Below are 18,230 nucleotides of genomic sequence, written 5' to 3' on the forward strand. Positions count from 1 at the left end.
CCGAACACGCTCATCTCACAGAGGGACTGCAGTCTTCTCCATGGGAGGGGGATGGAAAGACACTAGCTTGTGCGAGGACACATAATGAGGGGGTCAAGGGTAAAATGACATCTCATTCCAATCATCTATCAGCCTTCATTTCTTATTTCACTAAAGTGGGAGTCCAGCAGACAGGTGACCAGCGCAGTTAGGACATTGCTGCATAATTCAAACAGTTACAGTAATATAGTGTGAACCGCTTTGCATAAAAAAAACACAGAAGTGCTAAATATTCTATTCTGGTGATGGGGAAAGAGGTGAGCCAATGATTTTCTGTCTGGTTAGGACGTGATATACTTAAACTCTGCAATTGGGTTTGGCTATTCACCATTAGCTTAAAGTGCTCCTTGAGGGAATAAGGAGTTACTATGTTTTTTAAAATAAAATCAGCGGAGAGCAGGGTGGGGGAAAGGGTGCTCTTTGTTAGATTTAAATGCTGCACTATGTTCTCTGTGACAGCCTGTTGGTAATTTATTGCCACAGCCATTACGGTTATTAGAAAACTCACTCAGGAAGACAAATGGCAGCCTGGCTGGTCGTTGGTCTTCCGTCAGGGCTGACAGGGGAGACGCAGCACTCTTGGCTATTGACACGCACCTAAAGCCAAGCTCTGCCAGCTGTATTGCAATTCAAAGCCCAACTTAATGGCAATGAGCTAAATCATCCCTGGCCTTGGCATACCACTTGTATTCCCTTTATAAGAGGAGGAGCTTCCTGGTAGTCAGCAACAGGGTACAGCCTTTTTTAAATGGCCGCTCTGCGCAGATCTTTTTCCTTCAGACTGACAGATTAAAATTAATCCTGCCATAAATAACTCCTATCACAAAGAGCCATTAGGGCAGACCGTTAGGATGGTCTAAATGGAAGCCATTTCTTCTGTATGACTGAGGGTGTAGAGGAAAGAAGGAGTGGGAGGAGATTTGAGACAAAGGCACCCTGTGACAATGTGCTTTTTCCATTTCAACATTTCTGAGGCCTATGAGTCATATTTCACTCAGTGGCCCAGAAAGAATGACAAATGATTTCAGTTGTTCTGCGGCAATTGAAAGTGAAAGGTGACATGGCTTTGGCCCCACAATAACACCTTAACCGTCAGCACAAAATACGGGGATGAAAACAAAGGCTGAGAAACAAACAACACCTACAGTTAAAAGTTAGGGAAGAAAGAACAGTTTACTAAAGTACAATGTGGATAGTCTTAAAGCTTAGAGGGGACTTAAAGGTTTGACATAAACAAGGCATTACTTAACAATTAGCCTTTTACATTATATATGCCAAAAAATAATAATTGGTGCCATTGGTTTGTCACATAATGAAATAAAATGTGCTGTGTCTTAAATATCATAGATCAAATATTTCATAAAACAAACAGAGAGAACTTAGTATGACAGACAGATTATATAGTATGTCATTACTATGTGTGTGTAGATGGACCAACATCGACCTCGCTTGACTGTCAATTACAAAGTAAATGTATGAATAGCAGTGCCATTTTATTAACAATACAAATTCCCCCCCAATACAAAAAACACAGTCTTTGACTTTAAAGCAGATACTGCAGAATATTGCACTAACTAGTCAGAAGGCAGTGTTTATGGTTTGTTCAGGGTGGCTTATTATGGTGAATACAGAGGTGGAATGTACTGTATGAATAAGACACAGTAATTGTAAAGCCTGCTCTTACACTGACGTGAATTCCTGAGAGGCCACAAGGTGTTGAGTAGCTGTGTGTTGAATTGCTAATGGAATGTCAAGTGAAGGGGAACGCTGCATACACGAGGGTAATAGTGATGATGACACCGTGCCGATAGCTTCCACAACAGCGCAGTTTGTGGCGTGTGCGTGCGTTTGTCGATGGGGAGGTTAAAATAAAGCACAAAGGCTGCTTTTAAAACCTTTTGTCAGGAAGCCGAACAGTATTGTATTGAGACAATTAGGACCATTTGAAAACACTTTTTGTGTTAAGAAACACACAAATATTGAATTCTGTCGTTACAAGGCAGGATGAGAATAGAGGTAGGACTTCATATCGTAACATATCGTTCTTCAATGTGCATTCTCCGTGCTTTATTTAAGATTTGTATTGGTTAAGTGAAGGCCAAGGTTCAGGGCAATCTGGGGTTAACTGTCACTCCCTGACAGCCCACATGAGAAAGTGATGTGCACAGTGGGAGGTCACTGTGTCAGTCCGCTAGCTAACACTGGCTCATTCGGAACAAGCACGCTTCATTTAACTTCACAGAGCATCCACATCCTGCATGTCTCACACACACTGCCAGATCCTTGTTACCTCAGCATCTCCAGTATGGCCGTGCAGGGCTCCTTGCCTCCCATTGCCTTTCCTAGGAAACCAAAGTCAGTCTGACTCCACTCATTAGGGTAATTGAGACAGGTCCTCCTGAGACTAAAGAGCTGTTGAATTGCTGCCCACTCGCGCATTTAAAAGACCACTTAATCAAGCCCTTGTGTGTATGTTTTATTCTCTCTCTTTCTCATCATTCCCATCTGCTTTTCTGTCATACCTTTCTTTCAATCTTTTGTGTACCCCCTTCAGTTTGTCTGTGTCAGGTCATTGAGCGGGACCCAGTGTGCTACTAATTGCCAGTAAAGGAATGATCTAGGGGTTTTCCGTCTCTAGACTCCAGCCCCTTATGGTGTTGAGAAAGCCTCTGGTCCGTGGAAGTGTGAATGGGTGACAGCCAATGAAAAAAAAAATGCTGATTTGTGGATGTTGGTAAGGAAGACGGGAGGGGGTAAAGATTGAGTGAGGGAGGAGAGGAAAATCCACCATCTCAGCGATTCCCGGGGCCTGGGTGCTCTGAGCTGACAAAGACGCCCAGATTGCGGCCAGAGGTTGTCTCAGCGAGGCGAGGTGAGCCAGAGCAGCCGTCATGTAACGAGTCAGATTTAGCAATACTGCTGGGTCAGGTCACACTCAGATTGAAGTTGGAGTCATGGCTGGCACCACGCTGCTCCTATTGCTCATCCATCTGAGCACAAATTACTGAGCCTTTCCCCTTACGCTGGGAAATATAGACTGGTGCGAGTGTGCGCACATGCACTTTATTTAAGCACACGCACACAAATCAAAACAAAAGTGACTATCCTAAAAATACTGGAGGATGGATGGATGCTCCCAATGTGTTTTTGTTTTTTTCATCTAGACTGCATACAAGCATCTGGCCCAAGTAGATGAAGACAAAACTGAGATGCTGTTAATCTGCTCCAATGAAATAAGGCAACGCAGCGATCAAACAAACTACCTAGCACAAACACAGAAAAGGGGGGTGGGTTCCATCACTACAGCACCTCACTCTATAATCATGCCCAGTGTTTCCCCTACCATTGTCTTGGAGGGGCGCTGCGCCCCGCCAACGCAGCCCCGCCTGAAACTCAAGGTGTTTAAAAAAAAAAAAAGATTATAATTTTTTCTATTTTTTTTATAATTATTTTTTTTAATATATATCACCAAATTATATATATAGATCTATCTACCGTCACTTTTCACATTAAACATGTGCTCTTTAATTAAATAAACAAAACACATTCATTTTAAGTTGTGAGTTTAGTGTTTTTGACCGTAAGAAACACTGATGCATTAATCCGCAGCTCCTCTCTCTGCTCCAGAGGATTTAAAAAATATATATCCCAATGCCACCCCCCCCCCCCCCCCCCCCCCCCCCCCGCTCAGGCAGCACCCCCCCCCAAAGCAGTAAACCTAGGGGAAACACTGATGCCCTATTCATATTTCTGTATCCCCATCACTCTAACATTCACTATATCATTTTTCTTTAGCCATCATTCTCTTTTTCCCCCTTTTTGTATCCACTGCTCCACAAATACTCCTCCCTCCCTTCCTTCTTCCTTATCAGTGACAGGCTGGAAACAGAAGCAAGATAAGGAAATACCAAAGCCAATACAAGGTGTGGTGGTCGAACACCCAGGCAGATTAGTCATTGACACGTTTGTCAGGTAACAATGGCAAACGTGAAGCTCGGATTGGTAAATGGGAACAGAAACAATGAGATGAATCTCTCCTCATAATGCATTATGGACCCCGGAGCGTTGGTTCCTCACCTGAAGTGTGGCAGCACAGATTACTAAAGTGGACTTGATGCTGCTACAGTACAAACCGTAATCAGTTTCTGTCACTCAATCACTCAATCACTCACACACACACACACACACACACACACACACACACACACACACACACAGTATATAGAACATACAAATACACCAGGGTCTGCTTCATCACTCCCACACTCTCCCTGTCAGGACAGTGGAGGTACTTATACCAACAGTGTGTGTGCTCTCCGTTCTACACATGATATCAGATTTATTTTACTTTATTTATTGTCAACTGTGTCAGCATAAGTGATGGACATTTTCAGCATGGAATAATTCAGCAAAGTTTAATTTACAGATAAGAATTCATTCTTGCTCTGAAAACTTGTACCAGGCATTTCAGTATATTTCAAAGACAACTGTAGAAGTGTATTTCATTTAGTTCAAATGTACATAAACCTACTACTCATTTACGCAAGCAGTGCCATATTCTCATATGTTCTTTTTTGTGTAGTAGTTTGTAATTTGCATGCAATAAATAGGATGATATTTTGGCTGCAATCAAGTAAAATTGGTTCTGCGCTTGAACATGAGCTGTTGTGTGTTTGTATCATATTTAAAAAAATAGGCTGCAAAATGCTTAAAATGAAATCCACTTTTTTGGTGAGGTCTCATCTGTGCTGGTGGACGGGGTTGTTCTCTCACCATCAGGGATGATGCGTTTAACAGAAAGTTCACCAGTAATTGCCTCTATTTCGTCATCTACGGGTGAGACTGAATAACTCTGTGCCCCATCTGTAGCAATAATGTCTTTTGTGTGCTGCAATCTTTTTAAGGTCAAGCTATTTTTTCTTCACCTCTGCCACAGTTCCTTTTATGGGTGAAACATTGTTCACAGCATATGTCAACTGCCCCCATACAGTGTTTTATCCCTTCGGAAACACTGTACGTGCTAATTAAGAAACATTTTTGGCTGAATCTTATTGAACTCAAATGTTCTGTCAGAGAACGCTTTTGAATTTCTCCTCATTAATCCACATGCCATCCTTTCTTTAGGCTACTAAGGCATAAAGCAGAATAATAAACAAAAGGCTCAGTTAAGTCGTTATATCCATATCATCTATATTTTTCTCACACTGCAATGTTAAAACTAGCAATATCATCTGCATATCTATATTGACTTCTCACAGGTAAATACAGGGTTTTTATACTCTCTACCTCCTAAGTAAGAGCAGCTCGCCTCACTCCTACATTTAGTTCTACTCACGCTTTGATAAACACAGCTCCTGGTGTTCAGAGGCCTCTATTCCCCAACAGCCCACCAGAGACAAACACTATAAGTGTATTCTAGTCAGCCACCTGCCACTTTATATGGCACTTCAATCAAGAGAATAGCCATGAGTTCCACTCCCTTAAAATGTTGCCATTTAGAGTTATTACTGCTGTAAAATAGAGAGGACTAGAATAGAGCATAGAGTCATTCAATGTTTCTTCCAGGCTTTCTCCCTTTGTCTTAAAAACAGTGAATCCACTATAATACTATTGTGTAAGGGAAAATAAAGCTGGCAGCACTTTAGATTTGGCCCTTACTTCTGCAAAGTTAGTTTTTTTCTCTCAGACGGCTCCCGCTGACTCAATTAACTATTGATCAGATTTGTGGAACCAAATGTAAATAATTAACAAAATCAGAGATAGCATCTGCAGTTCTGCAAACAACTTCAATATAGAGGCCTCTGTGTCTCTGATCAATAGGGCGTGGACAGCATGCACATCAGCCACTGCGAGGACCTCTGCAAGGTGGCCACGGAAACAGAGAAAAGCACATTTTTTTATCAGACATCGCAGCTGTGTCAGCAAAAAACATCAAGACCACAGAAGTAATCAGGCTGTGGCTGTTTTATTGTAGATACCAGTGTGAAAAACCATCTCTCTTTGACATTTAGAGGTAATCTAATTCATTCTCTGACACGGCTAACAGGTAAATGAAAACTGAAATTGTCATTGACGAAGCAGCGCGGTGCAATTGAACTTTTTCATACAGTAACTCCTCGGGGGATGATGTCTTCCAGTGAAAATGTGTCATCCTATAAGCAGCTCTGAGGAAAGAGGTAGTCTGGTTGTGTCCAACAAAGCCTGTGTAAGTAAAGACGTAACATAGAGAAGAGAGAAAAGCATAAAGCTCCTTGGGGAAGGAAGTACTGTTTGGCACTGTTGGGGGGGGGGGGGGGGATTCCGCGAGGGCCTCTTAGTAACCCTATTTGAATATGAATATGTCCCATGATCCACATCAAGGGCACAGACAGGGGCACCTCTATCTACAACTACCTACAGGGGAAATGATGGGTGTGTGTGTGTGTGTGTGTGTGTGTGTGTGTGTGTGTGTGTGTGTGTGTGTGTGTGTGTGTGTGTGTGTGTGTGTGTGTGTGTGTGTGTGTGTGTGTGTGTATGTGTGTGTGTGTGTGTGTGTGTGTGTGTGTGTGTGTGTGTGTGTGTGTGTGTGTGTGCAACTGATCACTCTCTGCAGCCATCAGCCACCGCATTTTTTTTTCAAGGTACTTTGTACAGTGCATTAATCACAGGGACCCTTGAGCGCTTCCACGGATCCAAATATTCCGACCTTGGGGTTACAAGAGAGACATTAGTCCTGATCCATTCAAAGTATTGGAGACAGGGAAGGGAGCAGAGGGAGGGGGCAGAAAAGCTTTCAAGGTAATGAAATTCTGCCATAATTTAAAGGAAAGACTTGTGGGGACAAGCCTGAGCCAGAGTAAGAAAAAAAAAAAAAGATTAAATTGGATTTTTTTCTTTTCCCCCTTTATTTTAAATTAGGCTTAAGTGCATGTGGGGGGTAGTTTTTCCTTCTTTTTTCTCCAACAAAAGCATGATAACAGCATTAACGTCCAGAATAAATCGAATCATTTCCAAACCAATTAACCTTTGACAGAATGGATGAGTGGACAGAAATGAGAATGGTGCATATGGAAGGGGAGAGAGAAGTGGGTGGAGGAGAGCAATCAGCAGTTGGTAGAAACAGGGGTCTAACTAGCATGTTGGGGGTGATAATTGTCTGAGAGCATGGCATGAAGGGGTCTGATGGGTCTCCCTTAGATACCTCATTCAGAACAACAACAGAAAACCTTATTGGGGTCCATTTGAATGGCGTAACACACCACACCCACTCAATCTCACCTCTTTCTCCCTCTCCATGTCCGTCCTCTCCATCCTGACTGATAGCATAGGGGTCTGCAGTTAACCCCACTTATTCTTTATGCTGGCTCTCACTCCCTCTCTCCCCCTATTTATCTTTTTCCGTCCCTCCCTCATTGGCTCGCACACAGCTGCAGCCGGTCCATTTAGTTAATTAAAGGCTCCATTTTGAGCATGAGCCCGCTAGCAAATACGAGTGCCAATCAATAGATCTCTGGCTTATTCTGTGGGAGGGAGGGGCTGACAGCACGGGTGCTGCATTCAGGGACATGATTTGTAGCCTTGGCAGACGAGCCATGTCCCTCACTGTCTTGTCCTCTGTCTCTGTCTAATTTGGTAGCTACCCTGCCCCTGCTACAATCTCCTTCCCGCTCTTGACTGTGATGTCATCTATCACTCTGGGCTCCCTTCTTTACCCCAAGCTAGCCACAGCTCTTCCCATCTGCCATGGAAGGAAACAGTCCTGTGTTTCCCTTGCAAAAGTGTGTGTGCATTTGTTTTAGTCACCATCTGCACAGGGAGCCAGCTGTGTGGGAGTGTGGCATGGGGCTGGAGGTGTGGGAGGTTACCCAGAGAGGAAGTTACAAGGAGAATAGAAGGGTCCTATGATGAGACACTGCGAAGCGTTCCAAATATCACTACATAGAATGAGAAACTCATTAATTATATTCCCAACCAACTTTTTTGCAAAGGTTCATTTCTTGCTATTGTCTCTCACCAGAGCGAGAGTGGAAGGCCCACAGGCTGAACAACCATCATCAGCTTCACGTGGCGTTTGTCTGCTATGAAAAATGGTTGAGGACGGCACGGGGGGGGAAGCAGTTCAAAATCTGCATACAAGCTCTCTCTGCAGGATGTCTCAGCTCCAACAGTCCCTCCCTTCCCTCAGACACACCAGCACCCCAGCAGTCATTCCACTCTTCTCTGCCCCCAGGGAGGCAGCCGTACAGGCCTTGATGGTTAGCCAGCGTTGTTTGTTGAAGGCCTTTCACTCCACCTCCTCCCTCTTTCTCTCTTCATTCTCTCCTTTTTTCGATGTGAATGCCTGGTGCTTTTTCCACTTCTCTAATCTAAACTCCCTCCTTCTCTCTTCTCTCTCGTCTCAGAGAAAGCCCAGGGGGGCTTGTTCATATTCTCTCCTCTTATTGTGTTTCATCTTTTTCCTTATGACACAGAACTATCCCCCACGGAGTATCCAGCTTTCAGCCAGGGAGCGGGAGAGGACGCATGGTTAACCCCATATTATTCTGTCTATTCAAAGGATCCCCAAAAAGCTCTAGTGCACACAGTGGATAAGAAATCATTCCAAAAGAGCAGAAGAGGTTTTGTATGCATTTAGCAGAACTAGTAGAAGGTCATTTTCTCAGGAGCAGTGCAATTCTTAGCAATATGTTGCACCATATTGAGAGGCTTACAAAACAATATAAGAGCTCACTTACTGAGGCATGCCTATGAAACAGCTGTTGTGAAAGTGCTTCTCTGCTTACCCTTTGTCTGGCTACAGTTTCTAATGTCTGTTCTGAACTTCAGGACATGACTCCAGCACAATGTGACTGTAGGCCCTGTATGTGAATCATCAGTGATAATATAACATATTTAGTTTGTACCATAGGCCAATGTTATAAATCCCTCTGTAGGCAATGGCATACTGCACTGTAAGACAACTCAGTGTTAAATAAATCACACATTTGTCAAGAGCATGTGAATTGACTCCAAAGCAAAATTATGTTCCCACGCCATGTAATATAGCTGTCAGAAGAGGAGGTTATCAACCATAGGGTATGACACATACAAATGTAAATGGTAATATTGCGGGGAAGGAGGGAGGGAGAGAAATAAGGCTCTTCTCTGTTGCTGTTCCTGCAATGACCTCATCTCTCTTTCACCCCGCTCTTTTGCTCCATTTCATTTCTGTCTCTCTATCTTTCACTCTCTCCTCGTATCAAGCACACACTCCCACAGCGTTTCTCAAGCACACGTTCCCTCATCCTCGGTCACCCTAACCACCTCATTTCTCCAGCCCACCCTCCTCTCCAACTCTCACTCTGTGCGTAATTCAATCATCCCAAGGAGATGGATATCCGTCCCCTAGGAGCGCTTAGGCTCTCCATTTCCTAAAGCGCTTGATCAGATTAATTGATTGTCCCCCCCCCCTCATCTCTGCGCCCATTCTGCCGACTGAGGCCCAGTGTGGTGGCGGAGGGTGGGAAGAAATCAGGTTTGCATTGATATTTTTATAAAATGGCTTTTCCTTTGGCCCCCAGACAGACATAGACGTAAAAGGACAAAGGGGAATAGATAAAGTACACGAGCCGGGAGAATGGGGGGCAGTGGGCAACACGGAAGAGAAGAAGCCTGCAGGAACAGACAGGCAGGATTTATAAAGGAGGACAAAACAACATCCTGGAGCGTACAGCAGACACAGAGCTGAACAGGAGATTAGGGGACAAGATAAAGCAGATATACGATCAATGACATGGAATAAGCAGGGCTGTTTAGGAGGTGTACGGCACATGTGAGGTTAGGTTTGTGTGCATGCATCTGTGTACCGTGGTGTTTGGCAGCAGGCCCGCAGAGCACAGCAGAGGGCAGAGATGGGAGAGACCAACTAAGCCCCAGAGGGAACGCAGGAAGACCTCAACTCATCCATTATAACTGAGAGCCAAGCGGCTGCCATGTCTCCTGATTGCTGAGTCCCTATGGAGCTCTCTCTCCTCTCTCTTTTTGTCTCCCCCTCTATCTCTCTCTCTCCCTCTTTGGCACTGGGGATGGCAGTAGATTACGGTGCTGTTCCAGGCCTTTGGCTTCTATGTTATGGCAGGGGCCAAATACACGCACAAAAACACTCACGCTCGTGCACTCACACACGCGCGCGGGAACACAAATACACATAGACAGGGATAGGAACTCGCTCGTCTCTCTTATCTATCTGCCGCACATGTTCCCCATACGTGTAAAGCTTTTACCTGAGCGCGCCATTACAGCTGAGGCTTTTACCTCAGGAGAGCCAAATTACCTTTCAGATGCAACCTTCCCTTTTACCACTTGCCCTTGACATTTAGTTCACTTGCATTCCCCCTGTCCTTATAGACTCAAACACACACTATAAACTCACACACACACAAATGCACAAAGTTGGAGGTCCCTTTGCTCCTAATTATTTTGTCATTTAGGCCTCACACATCTTACTCCACTGTAACTTCTACGTTAGGTTACGCGATAGAGCACTCACTTTTGGCAGGATCATACTGTAACCACAAAGAAGAACATGTTCTTTCAAGCATTTAATACTTGGCAACTACAGCCTAGCTTTTCATTTGTTTTACTATAGGAAAGGAAGACTGGTTCCATCAACAGGAATATATTCATCCGATAAAACCGAGCTTCAGTTCTCAGCTTATTGCCTTCGAACAACAAAACAAATACTGTATAACTATCTTTTACCAACACTAATGAATCCAACGGATGTTTCAAAACCATGAAATACAGTTAGGCCTGCAGAAATAATTGTGTTTGATTAATCATTGACGTTTTATGTTTCAACAATTAATCATGGACTTTATCAGAACAACCAAGATGCAATATGTTTTAAATTACAATCGATTTAAATGACTCCCTGGTAAAATAATTAGTTGGTATCAGCTGATCCGATTGAGAATCAACAGAAAAACTCTGCAGATGTATGCAACACTGCTCACACAAGCCAATTCTAAAGTGCCTGCCCAGCGTATAATGCTGGGGAGCTTTATTAATTGAGAGGCTCTTACAGAAAGCATTTAGCGAGCCAAATAGGCTGAGATATACATTCCAGGACTAGTGAATGTTGGCTTTACATTTTACAAGTAGCAATACAAAGGATTCCAAACTTCAACATGCTTTTTGCTTTGCTTTCATTTTGCTTAGTTTTTCTGCTCCATGGCAAGGCAGGTTTATTTCTATAGCACATTTCCACACAAGGCAATTCAATGCGCTCCATGCGTAAATAACCCCAAATATTTTTCAAGCCGATATGACGCGTTGGGGTCGATTTGCAGAATCAAAACACTAATTTTCCAAGAGTAAATTAAAGCAAGTTCAACAAATCAGTTTTTAGTGTATACACATGCACGTATACTTTATCTATGTAGGTTTCCTTTCACAACGGTTTGTTTGCAATCTTACAAAAAGACGCGTACTGTATTCTTTGTAATGTGCAATGCACCATGGTACATGCAGGAACTGGCAAGAGCTTTATCTGACAACATGGTACACACGGTGATGAATGTATTGATCGATGGACCACAATAACATTACTATTACTGATAGGACATCAGCATACAATGTGCTGAAGGGGAACAGAAATGACTTTAGATGTAGGTCAACCGGGGTGAAATTCTGCATCTTTAAACCCACCTTGTCCTATGCAGAAGCTGTCTCTTTATACTGTGTCACATGTTGCAGTTCATGTTTATGTGGGTAAGAGATTAATCATAGTGAATTCATTTCCGTTGGTATACGAACAGTGGATGAGAAGTGGACTGGGTGCAACTGTACAACAGAGCACAGTTCCGACATTGGAACGGACCTGTTTGTGTTTTCATGTTTGCCTGGGCTGCAGTGCAGAGGTAAACATGTACAGACAGCATCTCAGTAGGAGGGGCGCTGAACTCCTGACCTGAATACAGATTCATAAATACAGACGCTCACACTGATAGAAATACAGTACACACACAAACACCACATGCATGCACACTGTATGCTTGAGTACTCAGTCCACAAAAAACTAAATCAACACACTATTTATTTTTCTTTCCGAAAGAGAGCCTCTTTTTTCCCAATACTTTTTTATTTGCTAGGGGGCTGAGCTCTCAGACTTGGATTGATCCGGAGCTACCGTCTTGAACTTGTGCCCCGAGGGCAGCTCAGTGCAAACACACCGCAGCCCCTCTCCACTTACTCCGATCATGGGTGAACTCTCTGTTACACGACTACACCTACATTTAATCACATACCACAGATACACAAAGCAGGTGCTACTGCTACCTTAAGTGCTCAAATCAAACAGAAGGATGATAAAGACTGACTTTAAGGGAACACTAATCACAAAGGAAAATATATCGCCTCCAACACAGACACAACTTTTTAAAAAAAAGACATTTGCTCATAGTCAGTGCAAGTAATCACAATAGACTCGAGCAATAAACTCTTCTTTTGAGGAGGATTTTAGAATGAGCATGTGTATAATTATTGGGGGGAAATCAATAAGCCTAACAGCTGGGCTGGAGATGACAGCAACAATTTCATACACCACATCCCAACGGCTGAGTGCTATTTCATGGGCAGAACACAAAATAAATCCATTATTTTTTTGCAAACGAAAAGATTCATTTGAACATTTTACATAAATAATTCATACAAAGAAAGCTTTTACTGCGTTTTCACCTGAAGACAGACAGCTAACTAGCGGGAAAGCTCACTCACCCACCCACCCATTTCCTTCTCTCTTTGAAGTAGGAGAAACTGGAGAAGTGTATAATTTGTTTGATTCATTTATCGTTGCTTACTATGAATACATGTCATTAATAGTGGTTGCTGCACAGCAGTTGTGAAGTTATAAAATAGCTGGCAGCATAGAGGGGGCTGAAATAAAGCAACATTATAGGAATGCATTCATCCCACACACACTGTGAGGAGTCTAATGGCTCTGTGGAGGCTTGCGCATTGAAACACACACACATGCAGTACACACAAATACATACAATTAGTCTGTTTGTTTGGCTGCGCCTGCCCTGAGTTCCTATAGAGGTTGTGATTGACGGATTCTGTGATTGGGGCTGTGAGACAGGTGGAGCCTTCAAGTGAGCTAATCTACACTGCCTCCTACAGGAGAGCAGGCCACATTGGACCGGTGAATGTGTGAGAGACTGTCATCATCACCTTCCGTCAGCTGACAATGATGACTGTAATTGAGTCTACTATTCAACCACCATGACTGCTTGACAGCAATGGGGGGGGGGGGGGGGGGGGGGGGGGGGGGACTACTGTGTGTGTAGTTGTAAATAAAAAAATATTTGCCTGATAGATGTTTTCTTCTTCTTTGCCAGCTCAGATTTGTATTATTAAGAAGAACTTCCCCCATTCACATTCAGACACACAACATTCCCTGATGGCGAATGTTGCACCTTAGACTTTTTGCTAATGTCGAGTGAAAACCACAAGCATTAGTCAAGTATTGGGAAATGGGAAGCGTTCCTACCTTCCATGCAATGCGGTTGCCTTTGGTGTCATGCTCCAGTGCCATCGGGAACTCCCCGCGCTCGTAGAACTTGCGAAAGGTGGTTGGTTTGGGAGGGCGCTCTCGGAAAGCCCCTGCAGCCGGGGGACCCACCACCTGCTCAGACACAAAGGAGAAAATGGGGGAAATGAAGAGAAAGGAGCAAAACGGAGACAAAAACTGAATGAGGCATACACAGCAAGTGAGAGTGTTGTTTTATTAAATCAGAATTGACTGTGTTTTCTCCTACTAGAATATAATCACTCCCACTGCCTCTTCTTTAAAGTAATTCAGGGAGACACATGTGCCTGCTCCCCTGCTCCTCTAAGGAGAGCAAAACACAGATAGTGTGTGATTGTGTGTGTGAGTGTGTGTGTGTGTGTGTGTGTGTGTGTGTGTGTGTGTGTGTTGTGTGTGTGTGTGTGTGTGTGTGTGTGTGTGTGTGTGTGTTGGCCCTGTAGCCAGAGGCACTGCAAGAGGCATTGTTAGGATCATCTTTTTCTCATGCCTCCATATTGGATATGTGCTATTACAGCGCCCCTGAAAGCCAATGGAACTCCTATCACATCAGCCAGAGTGTCTGCTGCTATTGTTATGGGGGCCATTGGTGGCAGTAGCCTTACAACAGTCATAAGTTAAGGTAACACATTGTAGTAGAAAAGGGAGTGGAGATTTTAAGATTACAAAATAGCAAGTGTCTTCTAAAGGACAAAATAGTGGTATTCAATTTTATAAAACATGTTTTTTTAAAGAGATAGTGAGGTTTTTCAGGTGGGGTTGTTTAAGGCAGAGATGGAGTACTAGAGTCCTGGACTCAGACTCGAGTGCCGATTGATGCGACTCGGACTTGGACTCGTGAATTCTCGCGTACGCTGACTTGGATTCGGACTCGTGAATTTTTCCCCCCACGATGACTCGGACTCGACTTGTACATTGACGCTCTGACTTGGACTCGGACTCGTGAATGTTTCCCCCCACGATGACTCGGACTCGACTTGTACATTGACGCTCTGACTTGGACTCGGACTCGTGAATGTTTCCCCCCACGATGACTCGGACTCGACTTGTACATTGACGCTCTGACTTGGACTCGAGCAAGTTTTCTCTGGAGTCTGATGTCCTCTATCCTGGCATGTGCACCTGTGAGGCGAGTTCACGGACTGTGCCCCGCTATTCCAGTCTAGAGACACACCCCGCATCGTGCTGTATGCTTTCACACATTCTGCTTCCACATTGGAAGCAAAAATGCTCGTTATGTGGAAACAATATTGAAGAGAAGGCTCCGTAACACATTACTCTAAGGATCGAGTTCAGACATGGCTGTCTTGAACACTATCATCAGAGTAACGAGAGATCTAATCAATAAATAAAGATTCAGCTGATAACACGAAAGCACATGGCTACTTAACATGCAGAATGAGGTCATTTTGCATGCTAAGTAGCCATGTTCTTTCTGGGGCTAAGGCCCAATCCCAAACCACTCCCTCGACCCTACCCCTCCGTGACGGAGTGAACTCCGTCTGTAGCCACACTCGCAGCTCAACGAGGCTCCCTCCTGTCAGATGGAGGGAGTAAATACAGCAGCAAGCTTTGGGACGGCCTCCCCTCTCTCCGGCAGAAACAGGAAATGCCGTAACTGTATGTAACAACGGTTTCAAATCAGCATCTCTTAGACAAAAAGTTTAAATGAATAACTCCAAACATCTTTCATTGTGTTTCAAAGCTCTTTTAGTTTTAAACCTGATGTTTATAAGCTTCTTAGTTTTTGCAACGGTCTGTAAATATACACAACTTTATAATAAAATGCACACATTTACCTTTTTCTAGACTAAACACAGGTATGATCCTAAGTTAAAAACATATGAGGTTATCATGAGGTTGTTAACATCGCAATTTATCAGTGGATGTTTGCTGGAACTACTTGTAAACAGCGTGTTTCCTGACGGACACACACAGCGTGACTCCGGTCAGGTAGAGACCGGTCTCAAGTCAGCACCGCTGCAGACTCGCTGTTTGAGGGCTTGATAGCCCACTCCCCCTCCACACTCGTTGCTTTGGAACAGCCCTCAATATGGCGGACCCTCCGCGTGAACGCGCAAACGGAGGGGTAGGGTGTAGGGGTAGGGTGTAGGGGGTAGGGTGTAGGGGGCGGTTTGGGAATGGGCCTTAATCTTTATCAGTAAACCGATTTAACCGGTAAAAGTTCCTTCAAAATAAGAGTCCCGATCTTATTACTATCAAAATAAAAGTGCAAAACGAAAACTTTACCATAGGAAAATATTGGCATACAAATATAATCACTTCTCTAAAAGGTAACTCATTTTAAATATAGTTAGACATACTAAAGGTAATTTACAATAATAATAATAATAATAATATTAGTAATAAGCTTTATATTTGTATAGCACCTATTACAAGAATTGTAGCCAAACTCGCTTCACAGCAGTTCAATAGACAGATTAGTATAACATGACAGGATAAAAGCAATGTAGAGGAGCAGCTACATTTCAACACATGACTTGGACTCTTCTTAGGTGACTCGGACTTGGACTCGGACTCGAACACAGGTAATGATGACTCGACTCGGACACTCCTTGGGTGACTCGGACTTAGACTCGGACTCGAACACAGGTAATGATGACTCGGACTCGACCCGGACACTCCTTGGGTGACTCGGACTTAGACTCGGACTCGAACACAGGTAATGATGACTCGGACTCGACCCGGACACTCCTTGGGTGACTCGGACTCGGACTCTCCCTTGGTGACTCGGACTTGGACTCGGACTCTCCCTTGGTGACTCGGACTTGGACTCGAAGAGTGGTGACTCAAGAGTGACTTGGACTCATGAATTGGTGACTTGACTACAACACTGGTTTAAGGTAATATCTACAGTCAGTGAATTAAATTCGGTAGATGGCACAGGAACACCTGCTTGGAAGAGTAAAGGCATGGGAGCAAAGCAATGTACTTCAGTGGAAGGGGGCAGCAGATAATGTATTTTAGACACCACAAAGAAAGGTCCACTGAGAAAAAATCAATATGAGTGAAGTGTGCGCTTTATTTCGAATATTTTCACTGCTTTATCTTGTTGTCAGAAATCCTTTTCCAATGGGGAAGTAAATACGTTATCAAATACTCTTGCCAAAACCACTAGACAATCTAACTTACTGATGGAGGCAGCAGTACACCAGCAACCCCTGTGTTCTGTGAGGATACATTTCCAATCAGAAAAGGCAGTTTGCTGGCAAGAAATGGCGAATTTTAACAATAAAGCTTACCCCTAAACAGACTTAGATTTATTTTTAGGTTTGCCTTTATTTTAGGTCAGTGCATAGCTTAGCTTTGCTACGCGTACTGCTGTCTTATTCTCAAAACTAGGGGCTTGCCAAGCGTCATTTACTGCTCGTAATAAATTCACTACTGATAAGTACCTCATGCAACTCAACTTCAAAACCTGCAAAATGTTCCTTTAATCTTTGAATGTAAAGATTGTGTGTACAAAAACAATCACACAACATTTAATAGCCTCGAAAGGAGCAATCATCCCAAAATACCTTCAACGAAACACTCCTTCAAGGAAGCGACCTCATCGAGGACCCAATGGGGGAGATTGTACAAGTGGGAGCCACTCATGTACTTGAGGAATATGGATTTAGTTGATTGAAAACATTAGAAACTTGCAGCAGCATGTTGTAGTGGACGAGTGACAGAATGTTGGAGCCAATCGTTTCTCTGTCTGCGTCCCTTGTGTGCGTCCCTCGCCATCTGTGTCGCGCTGCCACATGACTGGCAGATGTGTTGCTGCCATTAATCCTCAGATTACCACCCATTGAGAAAGATAATTTAGCCTCAGCAGCCCACAGGCGGAGCAGAGCGAGACTGGGATGTGTTATCTTTGGCGGCCGCAGGACTGTCTGATATTGGTTTGCATGTTGAGAGAGGGTATTAGTTTATTACTACTCAACACTAGATTGGATTTCCATGTTACATCATTCACTAGTGTTGCCTGTTTGTTGCATAATTCAAAAACAAAATAGATAGAAAGCCTCAAACCACAGATGGAGCTCGGTTAAACCGCCACTCAGGAATGATGCAACATGGTACAACGTTTTTAGGTTACAAGTGTGCCATTGTGTCGCTGGTGCCGTGTCTGAACTCGAGAGAAAACGAGAAGAAAGGGGAAACCATCACCAGGGCTCTGAGTGAGTGTCTCAGAGCACTCAATGCATTTAAACAGCTCTAATGCACCGTGGGATTGCGGCGCAGTCGTTTCAAATGAATCTGTTTGGAGCATTTGTTTACCATGCCAGAGAATGCTGAATAATATTATGCTGAATTAATAGGGACAAGTTTGTATACCTGCAGGAGAGAGACTACAGTACCTTAACAAAATGCCTGTGACTAACAGTGCATGCAAAACAAGAGGAAAGGCACTTTTCTGTATCGCCTGCAGTTAGCTTAAAACAAATGATTCATGATATCATGCATGCCTTTTAAAGTCTTTCAAGTGCTGTTTTCTTTTAACAATCATTTTGCAACGTTTTTTTACAATTACAGCAAGTAAACGTTCAAACACATATTGTTTCGTAAAACCATGTAAACTGTGCACTTCTGTAAAGGAAAGATTGCTTCCAGTTTTTCATGTATTACTTTTTAATCA

The 18,230-nt window shown here is 43.5% G+C and overlaps 1 protein-coding gene across 2 annotated transcripts in view; it reads right to left on the reverse strand.

Moving 5' to 3' along the window:
• Positions 1–18,230, reverse strand: part of pacrg (PARK2 co-regulated) — a 226,272-nt gene that overhangs the window by 111,381 nt on the left and 96,661 nt on the right. For both annotated transcript variants that reach the window (XM_034231684.1, XM_034231683.1), the window contains exon 2: positions 13,550–13,684. In XM_034231684.1, the coding sequence (XP_034087575.1) occupies positions 13,550–13,594 (45 nt within the window). In that variant the 5' untranslated portion in view covers positions 13,595–13,684. The remainder of the gene's footprint in view (positions 1–13,549; positions 13,685–18,230) is intronic.

Source organism: Gymnodraco acuticeps, unplaced genomic scaffold (assembly GCF_902827175.1).
Source record: "Gymnodraco acuticeps unplaced genomic scaffold, fGymAcu1.1, whole genome shotgun sequence".
Taxonomy (NCBI): Eukaryota; Metazoa; Chordata; class Actinopteri; order Perciformes; family Bathydraconidae; genus Gymnodraco; species Gymnodraco acuticeps.